Raw genomic sequence first — 15,762 nt, forward strand, 5'->3', positions numbered from 1 at the left:
GCCTATTATAATGTGCCAGGCCAAATGTTAGAACATGAAGCCTGACTCCCGTTAAGCTCTGAGAGTTTCTCTAAATGGAGATGGAAATCATTTTCCCTAAAAACTCCCAAATTTCATTCATTACTTACATTTGAATAATAAAGCTTTGGCACCTTTTGTTCAGGAGCTCTCATTTGTCTAGTGCTTTGACATTTTGCAAACTTCAGATTTCTATTACTTCCAGTAATATATTTGATTCTAATCTCTCTCGATTTACCTTTTGAAATATAGCAAGAGAAAATAAAACCTGAATTTCTCTCAAGAACATTTTTATGTGTATAAAAATATTTTTTTTTTAGATTATATCAATAGTAAACTTCCTTAGGGAACAAAAACATGATTGTATGCATGTCAATTTTTAATTGTCAACTTATAAATGTATAGATCAACAAAATTTGACAATCACGGGGACACATATTCAACTTAATATGAATGACTAGATATAGAACTAGTGAGAAAGGAATAATTCTATTAGAATTTATCAGGAGATGAATACAGTTGTTGTTTTTTTTCCTTCCTCTGAAGATATAATAAGCCTGGAAGCCTTTGCTTTCAACTGCTATTGATTTATATTAAATTGGAACTTTTTAAGTTTATGCAATAGTGGAAATTTTGCTGCTGAAAGACAGATGCCCTGTCAACTGCATTGTATGTATGAAATTTAAAATTGCTCAAATAGTACAAATTGTACAAGTGCTATATTGACCTTAAAAGGTTTACATAAATATTTATATCAATATAATGGTTTTAATAGCTCTGATCTAGCCCTTGGCTTCAGTCCACTGTATCAAATAAAATATGTCATCTGTGAATTAGCAATTCTCTTTTTTAAAAAAATATATTTTTATTGATTTCAGAGAGAAAGGGAGAGGGAGAGATAGAAACATCAATGATACGAGAGAATCATCGATCGGCTGCCTCCTGTACACCCCCCACTGGGGATCAAGCCTGCAACCTGGGCATGTGCCCTTGACTGGAATCGAACCTGGGACCCTTCAGTCCGCAGGCAGACACTCTATCCACTGAGCCAAATCAACAAGGGCAAATTAGCAATTCTTTATTGGGCATGCCTACATTTTAAATTTGTATTGGGATAAGTTTTGGCTCTAAATCTGCACATCTTCCGCCATGGTTTGGGTGTCTTTACTGTGTGTTTCACTAACACCCTTTGAAGAGCACTGTGTTGTACAATTTATCACACTCCATTGTAATCACTTGTTTTTGTGTGGCCACTGTGTAAGGTAGGGGAGTGGTTATACCCTTGCCCTCTGGCCCATGTAACAAAGCTTGTATACCTTCCACACAGCATTTAAGTCTGTTTTACTGAAATAAACTGTACAGCTTCTAGCTCTTGCACAATAGCTCCCTCTGGCATTCTAAATCTTACTTTTTCTCCTGTAAATCCTACTTTTTGTATACCTTATATAGAGGTGGGCAAAAATAGGTTTACAGTTGTGAGTATGCAAAAGTTTATTCTTATTTTATTATTTATTAATTATTGTATTATTTATGTTTTTCTTCTTATTATTGTTATTATTTCATATCCTTATGATTTACTAGAGGCCCCGTGCATGCAATTGTGCACAGGGGTGGTCCCTAGGCCTGGCTGGCGATTGAAGCGCGAGGGTCTGGGGTGGAAGGGCAGGTCCCAGCTGACCTCTGGGCCCTGGGCAGCATCTGGGCATCTGGGCCCCCGCGCGCCCCCCTCCACCTGAGTCATCAGGTCCCGCCACCACCACTGGTTGCCATCTTCGGGGCAATCGGCAGGGTGATCGGGCCCCTGCTCGCACCCGCCTTGGCCTGGCACCACTCACTCACCTGATTCACCATCCTGCTGCGGTCCTGCTCTCATCGGGGCCCATCAAGGGCCGGCAGTGCCTCCACTGCTGCCAGCACCATGTTGCTGATCCCCGCCATGTTCTGCGCCGCTCCCTGGTGGTCAGCACACGTCATAGTGAGCGGTCGAACTCCCCGGTCAAGGGGACAATTTGCAAAATTTGCATATTGGGCTTTTATTATATAGGATATTTGAGATAATGATGGCTGCTAATTTAACCTACTTTTGCCCACCCCTGCGTAGTTGTTTGTGTATCTATTTGTGTATGTTTTGTAGCACACAATCACATCATCATACTGCTTTGTACTATAAACTCTGGTGTGTAACCATTCCCTCCAGTGACACTAGGAGCTGCTGGCTGGCATTCCTTTCACTAGCCTGGGCTGTGTATTTAATTTGTACCAATGGATTTATGATTTTTAAAAATCCTATGTGTAGTTTAAAACCTCATGTGAAGATCATAGGAACTTTTAACTGGTTATCTTTTTCAACCATTTATTATAAAAATTGCAAACATAGAAAAACTGAAAAATAATATATGAAATATCCACTATTTAGATTCAGCAGCTATCATTTTGCCATATTTGTTTCATGTATGCATGTTTTTTCCCTGAGCCATTTCAGAATGAGTAGTAGACATTATGACACTTTAGCCCTACACACTTCAAACTATAGCTTTACAATGAAGGATATTTTTTTGGTAAACATAATGTCATTATCACACCAAAGAAAATTTATAGTAATTCCCTAACACCAGATACCCAACACATACTTAAATTTTCCCAATTGCCCCTAAATATATTGTAGCTTCTCTTGTTTCTCCCACCAAACAAATCCCATGAAATCATGAACTGATAATGCATTGCACTTATTGCATGTGTTACATTTCTTTGGTTTCTTAATCAAGAAGAATCCCCCACCCCTACTCCTGCTTTGTCATTGACTTTACCTTGGTTTTCTCTTCTCACTGCCTAGTTCCTTATTCTTTTCAATTCTACCAACATATTTATTTTTTAAGGAATTGATTGGTTATCACACATGAAATTTTAAATAAAGGAGTCATATTTATTAAGTTACCTGAGATGTTTGTAATGAGGTTGTGAAACAGTAGAACAGGAGGGGCAAAAGCTCACTTAAATATGGCCTTTAGCTGTTAGTGATTAAAGTGTACAATTCTTCTTTTAGGAACTGTTGTAGAACCACCAAAACCACCAGCCCTCTCTCTAGCTGGAGCAGTGGACACAGAAACTAATTTGGATGTGGAAGATGAGGAAACTGAAGAAAGAATGGATGATCTGAAAAATGACAACATACAAGCCTTAGAAAAACCGGGTAGGCACAAAGCATTCAATTCAAAGCAGTTTGACTTTCTCATTTGTTAACCTTTTTCTCTCTTTTTAGTTAATATAATGTGAGGAGTTTTAGAGGCATTTCGGCTCTATAAAAGAGAGTATTTTTAATATCAACAACAACACTTGTGGCAGTTGGGAACCAAGCATATTGTTGTTTATTCTTTGTTTATATTAATTTTGAATGCATTATTATTAGTGATGACTATTTTTAATCTTGTCAGAATTTTAAATTGCTGCATATTTTAGCTTGTATATTAGTGATATAGATACACTAGAGGCCCGGTGCACGAATTCGTGCATAGGTGGGGTCCTTCTGGGTGGCCTGCGGAGATTGGGTGAAAACCCGCAGTCCAACGCCACCTGCAGCTCTTACCTGCCACTCTCGCTCATCCCAGCCCCACTGCCCCTGCTGTGGGCTCGTGCCCAATCAGTCCTGATCGGGAGAGGCTTATGCCACCACAGCAGCACTTGCCAGCCATGAGCCCTGCATCTGGCGCCCTCCCGAGGGGAGTGGCCTGTGGGATTGGGCCGAAACTGGTTCTCTGACATCCCCTGAGGGGTCCCGGATTTCGAGAGGGTGCAGGCCAGGCTGAGGGACCCACCAGTGCACGATCGGGGCCAGGGAGGGACTACGGGAGGGCTCCAGGGCATGTCTGTCCCTGTCTCGCCCAGTCCTGATCGGCCAGACCCCAGCAGCAAGCTAACCCACTGGTTGGAGTGTCTGCCCCCTAGTGGTCAGTGCACGTCATAGCGACTGGTTGACTGGTCGACTGCCCTCTGGTGGTCAGTGCACATCATAGCAAGCAGTTGAGCGGCCTTGGCATGTCACTAGCATATTACGCTTTGATTGGTTGAACAGTTGACCGGTCACCAGATGACCAGACACTTAGCAAATTAGGCTTTTATTATATAGGTTAGCTATCTGTATACATATAGAAGTACTTCCTTTTCACCATAAAAATTAATAATGTATACATTTTTTTATGTTTTGCCAGGTAGCTAAATATTTGTCTTTTACTTTTCTTTTTAACTGATAGGCAACTTTGTTCTTTTACTTTGCACTTTGATCCCTCAGCTACTAGAGCTGACTCTGTTCTGCAAGCATATTGAGTAACCGTCCCACACAGTCTCCTACACAAAGTGCTCAGCAAGACCTTGTCAGCTGAATGAAATGGAATACTTAAACCACACACGTTCCAGAGAAATTTTGGCTTTTGATTTTGATTGTCTTCTCTCAGGAAAGAGTGGCCTGAAGGAAGGAGTAATCCCTCATTCAGGTTAAAATTTTTCCTATGATTTGGAAATTCACCTTGTTGGGGTGTTTTGTTTTTTTTTTGGTAATCCTCACTTGAGGATATTTTTCCATTGGGTTTTTTTTTTTTTTTTTTTTTTTTTTTTTTTTTTTTTTTTAGAGAGAGAGCAGAAGGGAGGGGGAGAGACAGAGAGAGAGAATCATCGATGTGAGAGAGACACATAGATTGGTTGCCTCTTGCATGCACTCCAACATGCCCTTGACCAGAATCAAACCTGGGCCGACTCTCTATCCACTGAGTCAAACCAGCTAGGGCTCACCTTGTTCTTTTTGAACCAAGAAAATTGAATTGTAGTTAGTCTTTGCTGTTTAAATTCAAGTGAACCCAGATAGATTTTTCAGTGGAAATCAAATACATTCTGAAGTTAGAAATACTTTTAGAAGTATTTATCTTCTCTTTTTGGATCCATCTTAGTACATTTTTCTTCATGGGTATATAGAACTTCAAATGAGAGTAAGACCAAAATATTCCAACAATAACTATGAAGTTATTAGCCTTCTTTTTTTTGCTGCAGAGGTGAAACATTTTTTTCCTTCTTCCCTTTTAGGTTGTTTAGCTGGTTAAATAATTAAATGACATAAGACAGATTAGCAGGAGAAAATTTCAGGTGGGGGAGCCCCATAAAAATGGGGGACCCAAGAGCAAAGTGAGGCTTATATGCCATTCTGAGCTAAGGAATGGGATAGGGGCCTGGGCTTCGAAGTGTGGGGGGCAGGTGGTGGGAGGATAATTCACAGGACCTCAAGAAGGGAAGATGTTTGGTAATTAGAATTTGCCCTGCCATGCAGGTAGGTCTTTCAGATAAAAAAAAGTTGTCTACGGTAATAGCTCTTCTGGGCTAGACTCCCTATGTAAATTCGTTTAGGTAGTTAAGGGAGAGGTCAAACTTCTTTCCTGAGTATGTTGAGTTTTTATTACCTTCAGCTCAAAGTAACCTACATGTCAAAGTGGCATATTTTGGGGTAGTATATTCTGTTCCCCTTTACTGCCATTGAAATAATAATTTCTGATCATCGTACTATTTATTTTTTTGATCATTTTGTGTAGCCTAGGATTTATTGAGCTGCTGAAAAGAAATTAATCTCTTTCCTCTGGTACTTAGATTTTGTGTTTTTTAAATCTCATGACTGTTTTCATTGTATTATTGAAATGTAAAGTATTATCAAAAGAATTGAAGGGGATCCAGGCCGGTTTGGCTCAATGGATAGAGTATCAGCCTGCAGATTGAAGGATCCTGGGTTTGATTCCAGTCAAGGGCATATGCCCGGATTGCAGGCTTGATCCCCAGTAGGGGGCATTCAGGAGGCAACTGATCAATGATTCTCTCTCATCATTGATGTTTCTATCTCTCTCCCTCTCCCTTCCTCTCTGAATTCAATAAAAATATATTTTAAAAAAAGAATTGAAGGGGAAATGGCAACATTATTTTATACATGTATATGAAATATCATCTTTAAATATCATGTTTTTAAGCTTACAATTCAACCAAGGCATTGCAAATTTTATTCAAATTAGTTTACCAAATAAGAAACTGTTGTCTGGAAGATTTTTTTTAAAAAAAATATGTTTTATTGATTTTAGAGAGAGAGGATAGGAGAGGGAGAGAAAGATAGAAACATCAATGGGCTGCCTCCTGCACGACCCCCACTGGGGCATGTGCCCTGACCAGAAATCGAACCAGCAATCGCCTGGTGTATGGGACGTTGCTTAACCAACTGAGCCACACTGGCTGGCCGGAAGAAGTTTAATAGGCAGGATAGTAGAACTCTTAATGTAATTTCTTATAGAAATGTTAACAAGAAGGAGGCACAAAGGTGCAGAGCCCACAAGAGTGATATTTGGTTTTTAATAGGATCTTTGGTTAGTTATCCCTGAAATGTAAACTAACATATAGTTATTTCATGGATATTCTTTTATAAATTTAGTAATTTAAATTTTTCAGTGTTCATTAGTCTTCGTCTTTGATTTTTGAGGTTAGTCTGTTTTAGTTAAGTTTTATGTAATTACGTTTTATGTAATTAAGCATTGTATGCATCCAAGATGAGCTGTCCATGCTGAAGACTGAAAGAGCTGATGTTGCAAGTTTTGTTTGATTTTAGATAAATAGTTATGTCAGTTGTGATAAGTGTTCTGTGACTTGTCTAATCTTGTGACAAAATTGAGAGTTTTCCTTAAACTTAAAAAAGGTGGGGGTTTGTTTATTATATGCTATTACTATAAATATAATCTGAAATTATGGTTTTAGTACTTTGACTTTTGACTAGTAGGCATTATTCAGAGTACAAACGGTGTGGTAGGCTGCAGGCTAAGCTGATGTGGAAGACAGGCAGGACACTTAAAGTCTGTCTTAGCTCTTTCACATCATCTTACCTGTGTAAAAAAGTCAATATTAATGTCAGGTAAGAAAATCTTAAAGATACAACGAAACCACAAAGACCAAAGTAAAAGCAAAGTTTCTATTACTGTATATTAAATCTCATGGACTCAGTGGTTGAATTAAAACCAGACATGCCTTTATATCCACCTAAGAGAAAAGTCTGAATGGATTGTGTTGATATGCCTACTTGATAGGAAAGATAGCTTGATGCGTTTTTACTTTTCCTATGGGTGAGTGGAAGGTACTGCTTTGAAATAACTAATATTTAAATTAAATCCTTGTTTGTCCTGACATATTATATAAAGCAAAACCAGATGCATTTGACTTATAAGCTATAGGATGTTTACTTATAAGCTGTATGTAATTCAAATTTCATTTATACCTCATTACTTCTTCCCTTTACAGTATTCCTTAACAACAAAAGCCCCTTCATAATTTGGTCATGCCGGTCTTTACATTTTACATTAGTCTTATAGGGTACTTCTGATTTACGTTACCTAGTAGGTCTAAGTTAATGCATTTTCATTTTACTTATTTCCATTTTATTTACAGAAACTGCTGTTATTGAAGAATTAAGTAGTGTGCTTGGCTTACAGTAGCTTTAACATCTTTAACATCCTTTTTTAATTTTTTTTTTTAACCCAGAAAGAGCCCCTGACTTTTCAGAAAATGAGCTGAAATCGAGATGGGAAAACATACTGGGCCCCGATTATGAAGTAATGGTATGTTAAAATCTTCAAATAAAAAACACTCATGTCTCATTTCATGTCAAGCCCTTACCATTACAATGTAAAGGAATGGGATAGTCAAAGAGTAGCCAGCCTGTCCTTATTATTTCCTCCTGCCTTTCTTTCCTATTAAATCAATCAATTGATTTTTTTTTTTTTTTTTTAGCATTTTAAGCTATAAGAACAAGTAAGGACTGCACACAAGTTTCAGTTACAATTAGCAGACCCTCAGTTCATGCTGAAACCATTTAAGTCGACAATAGGCAGAAAAATGTTAGGAGAGAGAGGACTTGCCTTTAAATTTATAACCTGTCTCAGCTGCTTAAAAATTGCTGGCATTTTTATGATTGCTTTTATGATCTGTTTGTTTTATTGTACACTGAAAGGGATGTGGATATTAGCCCTATGTTTCACAAAGAAACTTACAGTTTTATGAGAAAAATGAAAGAATGATTATCAAATGTATTTGGGAGAACAGGAAGTAATTTAGGTTAGGTATAAGTTTATAGTGCCAGTGGTCCATTAGACTTCCTTTCACCTGTTATTAGATTCATTGAGTAAGGGATTGATTCCATTTCCCCATTTGAATCCACATGAAAGCAGAAATCTGTGCTTAGAAAAGTCTCTACCATGTTCACTAAATGCGTTCATAATAAAATATTCTATTCAATTTCTATTGTCATTAACATTTTCTTACATATGTTTATCATTAGTACTTGTTGGCTGGTTGGAGATTTTTCATTTCTCTTCGTTCAGAATAGGCAGCCACTATTGTCAGAAATTTTCCAGTGTCATTAAGATGAGTCAAAACAGTTCATACATTCTCTTCTTGCTAATTTTATACTTGCATATCAGTCCTCAGAGACTACTTGCTTCTTTACTTCATAGATTTTGAATGCTATTTTGTCATTAGGCTATCACCTAGGAAATGACTGGGCTATCATCCTTTATGGTTTGATATCCAAAGTAATGTGGTGTATCAGTATTTATAAATGGCCAGTTTTGTGATGAGCTCCTTTTTGTTAAAAGGTTATCCTCCTTACAACTACCCTTCCAGATATCATTTATCACATGGAGAGGTTACAACAGAGGGGCTAGAAAGAGGGGACAGAATTTGAGGTTGGAAATTTAAAGTGACAGCTTATTCATTAAGAGTTGTAGCTTGTTCTGAAGCATGAAGAGCAGAAAGAAGTCAGGATGAATGAACTCCAGAGTTCTTCATATTATTTTCTTCCAGCATCTACTTATCTGCTGTACTTTTAAAAGCTTTAGTTGGATCGTTAACTTATCCCCTCCCTCCAGATGCATCATATTTTATTAACAACTTACAGATGCAAATCATCAGTAAAGTATGCTTGTAAGCCATTCATTTCTGGGGGTGTCCACCATTGGAGCTTTGAACAATAGTTTTAGGCCAGGATTAAAAGCTTTAGGTATTCCATGAGCCTCCCACCAGTCCAGGTCTTCCTTTTTGTGTCCTTGCCAGCCATTTCTCCTAGGGAGATGGTTTGAGCTTGCTGGGGAAAGTCAGACACATCAGTTTTTCCACACTTGTCTGACTTCACTGACCTTGCAAACTTTGTTTTAAGGCCAGAATTTAAAACTAAACATGACCAGACTCTTGATTTTGTCAAAAGAATGAATTTTTTTTATAGCCAACATATATTTGGGTCTTGTTATTATTATTTTTAAAAATATATATTTTATTGATTTTTTACAGAGAGAAAGGGAGAGGGATAGAGAGTTAGAAACATCAATGAGAGAGAAACACCGATCAGCTGCCTCCTGCACACCTCGTACTGGGGACGTGCCCACAACCAAGGTACATGCCCTTGACCAGAATCGAACCCGGTACCCTTCAGTCCACAGGCCAACACTCTATCCACCAAGCCAAACCAGTTAGGGCAAGAATGAAATTTCTTATGGAGTCAGTATAATGGAGGAGTATATTAAAATTTTAGGGATCATGGATTTTTAAAAAATAGAATATGTATTTGCCCATCACCTTTCAGTTCAACTTTTGAATAACTAAGGAAAAAGAGAACAACAGAAAAGCAAATATTCTCTGAAATTTACATTATGTGTTATACTTACGGAGTTCAGAAATATAGGAAAGAGATTAGAATGCAGGTCAGGTGCATTCTTTCATATGGAACATAGATTTTTCAGGAAACCTAGGAAGAAATAAAGGAAGAAATGAAGTTATGCTTTTACAAATATTGAATATATTTCTTCTTGTAAATTTAGGTTGCTACTTTGGACACACAGATTGCAGAAATATTCAAAGGTAAGCATTATTATTTTTTTTGAAAGTTAACCAGTTTATTGTTGTTGGAAGACTTTCTCTAAGTTCTTGTCGAAGAAACTAAAGTAGTGCTCTAACCTAAAGTTTCCAGAATTTAGTCTTAGACGTTTTCTGGAAATGTGGTAAGTTCTCACTTATGAAAGGTGATGGTGAGCTATGATTGGGAAGAACGTGGGCTCCCTTCTACCACTTCCCAGAAACCAAAAACTCAGGTTTGACTGCTTTGCCCACCTTCAAGGTCGTACACAGAGTAACATTGTGCAAAGTGTGTGTAAGCTTTTCAGATTTTATAAGAAGGCCTTTTTAAGGTTTTCTAAAAATCAAGACCACAAATATAGACTTTAAAAACCCTTCAGGTCCAGATGTTTAAGGACAGAAAAGTGGTTTATCTTCTGAGTACAAGCAATGTTTTTTCTTGAACTTAAAAAAAATTTTTATAGTGAGAGCTTTATTTCTAATGGCGAAATGCCAGAAGGTAACTTTTACCGTTTTTAGTATCCTCTCACTACAAATTAATTTTATAGTTCCTGTTCTGGCTAATCAACAGCCAGGGAATTAAAACTTAGAGTAGCCACCTAGGTGGCTTTCTCGGACAAATGATGAGAAAGGTAAGGTTTTCTTGTCAGAATAGTTTCAAAAATTATACTGTAATCTCACATGGGGTATATGAGCTGAGCCCAGCTTAAACTCTGCTGTCGTATGTGTGTGTGACGAGCTGTTGAATTGGCTCCAATTCCTGGAGACCCTATGGTATGTGATGTCCTCAATGTCTTGCCCTCAGCAACCCAGCTCAGTTCCTATAGACTCATGCCTCCAGCTTTTTCTTTTTTAAAAAAATATATTTTATTGGTTTTTTTACAGAGAGGAAGGGAGAGGGATAGACTAGAGAGTTAGAAACATTGATGAGAGAGAAACTGATCAGCTGCCTCCTGCACACCTCCTATTGGGGATTGAGCCTGCAACCAAGGTACATGCCCTTGACCGGAATCAAACCTGGGACCCTTCAGTCCACAGGCTGACGCTCTATCCACTGAGCCAAACGGGTTAGGGCCCTCCAGCTTCTTTTATGGAGACAATCCATCTCATAGCTGGTCCTCCTCTTTTCCTGCTGCCTTCCCTTTTCCCTAGCATTACTGCCTTTTCTAAAGAACCCTGCCTTCCTATGATGTGTCTGAGGTAGGACGGCTTCCATTTTGTCAGTTTTGCCTCCAGCAGTGCGTTAGGCTTAATTCACTCTAGGACCCACTTGTTCATCTTTCTGGCTGTCCAGGGTATCTACAGACTCTCTTCCAACACCATATTTCAAACAAATCAATTATTTTCCTATCCTCCTTCTTCACTGTCCAACTTTCGCATCTGTACATAGTAATTGGGTACACCAGGGTGTGGAGATCTTAGTCTTGGTCTCTAAGGACACATCTTTCCTAATTCTTCCATGGCTGCCCTTCTGAGTCTCAGTTTTCTCTTGATTTCTTGGCTGCAGTCTTCATTTGAATTGATGATTGAACCAAGGCAAGCAAAATCTTGAACAATTTCAATGTCTTTCTTGTCTAGGTTAAAGTTGTGTATTTTTTCTGTGTTCACAATGTTCAAATGCAGTCCTGTTTTGGCACTTTATGCTTTCAGAAGTCATTTCAAATCATTGCTTCTTCCTGCCAATAAGATGTTGTCACCTGCATATCTTAAGTTATTGATATTTCTTCCACCAATTTTCACTTCTCCTTTCTCTGAGTCTAGCCCAGTTTTTTTTGTATGGTATGTTCTGTGTACAGATTATACAGATGGAGAGATAAAATGCACCCTTATCTGACATCTTTGCCTACAGGAAACCATTCTGTCTCTCCATATTCTGTCCACAATACAGGTTACACCTCAAGACAATAAGTGCCTAGGCATGCCTATTTCTTTCAGAGCATCCCACCGTTTTTCAAGGTTGATGCAACTGAACGGTTTAATGTAGTCTGTGAAACACAGACTAGCCGTCTTCTGAAATTCTTTGGAGCACTCCAGTATCCAGTAAATGCTTGCAATTCGGTCACCAGTGCCTCTTCCTTTTCTGACTGCTGCATGACCATCTGGCATTTCTTGTTCCTTAAAGAGTAAAAGCCTTTGCTGCATCACCTTGAGCATCTCTGTGCTAGTGGGGGAAATTAGAGTGATGGTCCTAGAATTATTGCACTCCTTGCATCTCCTTTCTTGAGACTAGGATGTATATTGAACATTTCCAGTCTGTAGGCCATTGTTTTGGTTTTTTTATATTTTTTGACATGTTCTTTTTAGGATCATGACAGAGTTAGTCTCTGCAGTTTAAAATAATTCTATCAGGTATGCCATCTACCCCCAGTGATTTATTTCTTTTATTTGCAGTATTCAATATGTGTTTTTCATGTCCCATGTGGGTTTTGTAAGACGTTATTTCTTCAAATAGTTCTACCATTTCTTTCTTTGAGTATTTGTGATGAATACTTCTCTTCCATAATTTTATATTAAATGTGCTGTTATTTTTTAGGTTTAAATTTTCAAGGCTGACACTGGTGAGAATATTTCTTTTCTTCTAAGATAACCTGCATTTTGAGTTAGTTCCTTGCTGTGCCTGTGTGGGCCCACTGGCCAAGCTTTCCTCAGATGTGAAATAGGAAAGCAACAGGGCACAACTTCTAGTTAATTTAAAAATATTTACAAAATCATCCTTATATTCCATTAGAGTTGTCACTAATTACTAATTCTATCTAAATATATTAAGATTTAATTCAAATTGAGAGTAAGAAATATAAATAACTCACCAACCTTCAACTGTTATTAATTACTGTTGTATAGTTTACTGATTACATTGAATCTGGAGCCAAACTGCCCAAGTTCAAAATTGGGCTTATCCACTCACTAGCTTGTAAAATTACCTAAAATGTATGTCTCAGTTTTGTTGTCTGTAAAAGGAGATAGTAATAGTTAGTATCTGCCTCATGGGATCTATAGAAATCAAATATAATGTGCCTAGAGTAGTTGTAAGCACATAGTAGTCTGTTTTTCTTATTTATCATGCATGTGAATCAATGATTTTTTCCCCTAACATTGTACTTTAATTTCCACTAAACTTTTAGATATCGGATATTTCCTATTTAACATCTTCCAGTTAATTAAATTCCCTCTTCCTAATCTGCTGCTAAAGCCCATCTATCGAGTCCTTACTTTTAGTTATAGTTTTCTATTCTAGAGTTTATTTTATTTCTTTTTAATTTATGATTCTTTTGTTGGAATTCTCCATTTAAAAAATCTGTATATGCCATCTTTTCGCCGTTTCTTGAAGATATTAATCAACTATATATATAAAAGCCCAGCGACCGCAACGGCAGAATGACCAGAGAGACTGGTGGCTATGACGCGCACTGCAGCAGCCAACCAGCCTGATTGGGGCCCTGATGGCCACCCCACCCCCCCGGCCGGCCCTCCCCCAGCCCCCAATTGCCCACACGCCCCCCCCCCCCCCCCCCGCTGGCCAGGCCTGATGGGCCCCCATTGGTGCGGGCCAGCCGGACTCCACCCATACACAAATTCGTGCACTGGGCGAATAGTTTATAAGGACTTTAAATAATTAATTCTGTTATCTGGATCAACTTTAGATGTGTTCCTACTGTTTGTTGTTTTCTCTGGCTGTGGTTATTTGGTTGTATTTCTCATCATGTTGCGATTTGATTGAATGCCTGACATTATGAGGTTCAGGCTCTGTCCAGCTTGCCTTTTCTCCTAAGACATAGGCTTCCAGGTGCTCCACGTGAGTCTGCGGGTATTTAGCAATCCCCTCTCCCTCCTGGGCCTGGTCTGCATTTCTATCTCCTTAGTATTTGGGGCCTCTGAAATCTTTGCTTTGCTCTTCAGTGGTTTCCTGATTAGTTTTTAGCCTACCTCCCCGTATAGCATTAGAGCTCAAGAGTTGTCCTTGGTGGAGAACATGGCTTAGCTCAGGCTCAGTTTATCATGCAGTTCAGCTTCAGTCATCTGTCCTCCCATTTCAAAGCTGTAAAACCCTGTGTCATCATATTCTGTAATAAGTAAAAAAAAAAAGGATAATAACCGTACTTTGTGTACATCTTTAAAAAATGCCAGTTTTTCTCTAGAAAGAAAGTGTTCTCTCACCTTTATTCCCTAGTTCCTGTCACCAGTCTCACTAATTTTATTTTCCCAGATCAACTTCTGTCCACTATACCTATATATTATATATGCAATATATATTATGTATGTATATATTGTACTCAGTAACTCTAGTGTAAAGGTGTAGAAGGGCTTTGAGTTCAGCAGACTTTATGAACCACCTGATAGAAACTCACCAGGACATTCAGCTGTTCATTCACTCGCTCATTCATTATTCATTCATTTATACATTTTATCAAATATTTTTAAATATCTTCTCTATGGTCCTCTACTGGGGTTTCAGAAGAGGATACAGCAGAAAAATATCCCTGCCCTGTAGGACTTATATTTTAGTGAGGGAAGATAGAAAATAAGTAAGTTACATAGTATGGGCGATATATGCCATGCAGAATATTAAGGCAGGGAAAATGGATAAGGAATTTAGGAGGGCGTGGGTTGGCAATTTTAGAAAGGTTGACCAGGTAAAGCCTCATTAAGAAGGTGACATTTGGGGAAACACTTTAGAAGATGAAATAGCAGTCTAATTTTTCTTCTACATAGTATGAACAATAATACTAGGTTGTAGGTGATTAAATATATTTAAGATATGACTTAATTAATGTAGCTTAGTGCCAACACATAGGAATTGTTCAATAAATTGTAATTTTTCCCCAGTTGTACATTTCATGTACTTTTAGTCTGTGACCTTTTAAAGGCTTCTTTTTAAAAGCAATTTTTATAAGCTATTATGAAACATTTAATTGTTAATTGAAATTTTTTTGTGGCAAAATGTGTTTTTTTAATTTAATTTTTTTGGTCTGGAAGAAAAATTACCCACAATTGCAATATTTTTTCATATTTAGTTGTTATCTGTAGATGTTTTCATATTTATAGTTTGTATACCCAACATTTTGTGTAATAAATGTATGAGAGAAGGGCTGCACACTTTTTCTACATAACATCATCATATATATTTACTTTTTAATATTGATTTCTTAATTTTAAATGTCCACAAATTATTTATTTATTTTGATGAATTATTTTTAAAAATCCTCTTAATAGTAGAAGTTTAGTTTAGTTAATTTAGTTGCTTCTATTTCTCCTTACAATATGTAAAGGAAACTAGCTTATCAAAACCCATTTTACAGATGAGAATACTAAAGTTTGCTCCAAATTGTACAGCTAGATAATAGCAGAGGCAGGTTACAGCTTAGAGCACATTCATTCATTAATTCCTTCCTTCCTGAAATACTTACTGAACTCCGACAGTATCCCACACTTCTACCAACTGGGGAAAACAAAATGGAAAAGTTCCCATAGAGCTTGGATTCTGGGCTTGGGTAGGGGCCTGATAATAAACAAAAATAACTCAGTACGATGGTTGTATATTGTAAGAAGTGATGCAAAGGAACAAACAGGGTGGTCCGAGCACACCTGGGGTGGAGCACTTTAGAGAGAGCCAGGAAGAGGCTCTTTGGCTGAGGCACAAAGGATGAGAACAGGTGAGTTGGGAAATAGGTGATCAGTAGGAAGGGGCTGGCATGTGCGAGGAATGGAAGTTGTTTCAGAGTGTCTGGGTCAAACTAAGTAAAGAGACAAGTGTTGTCAATTGAGGCAGGTGCTTTAGGACCTCAAGATCCACGGTGGTAAGCCTGGGCTTTGTCATCAGTGTCAGGTAACAGCAGT

The 15,762-nt window shown here is 38.0% G+C and overlaps 1 protein-coding gene across 1 annotated transcript in view; it reads left to right on the plus strand.

The window, feature by feature from the left end:
* PATJ (PATJ, crumbs cell polarity complex component) overlaps positions 1 to 15,762 on the plus strand; it is a 292,560-nt gene that overhangs the window by 44,093 nt on the left and 232,705 nt on the right. Inside the window, 4 exon segments of the mRNA XM_023754657.1 lie at positions 3,062 to 3,208; positions 7,564 to 7,640; positions 9,894 to 9,918; positions 9,920 to 9,933. Of these exon segments, the coding sequence (XP_023610425.1) occupies positions 3,062 to 3,208; positions 7,564 to 7,640; positions 9,894 to 9,918; positions 9,920 to 9,933 (263 nt within the window).

The sequence above is a fragment of the Myotis lucifugus genome, unplaced genomic scaffold (genome assembly GCF_000147115.1).
Source record: "Myotis lucifugus unplaced genomic scaffold, Myoluc2.0 scaffold_63, whole genome shotgun sequence".
Taxonomy (NCBI): Eukaryota; Metazoa; Chordata; class Mammalia; order Chiroptera; family Vespertilionidae; genus Myotis; species Myotis lucifugus.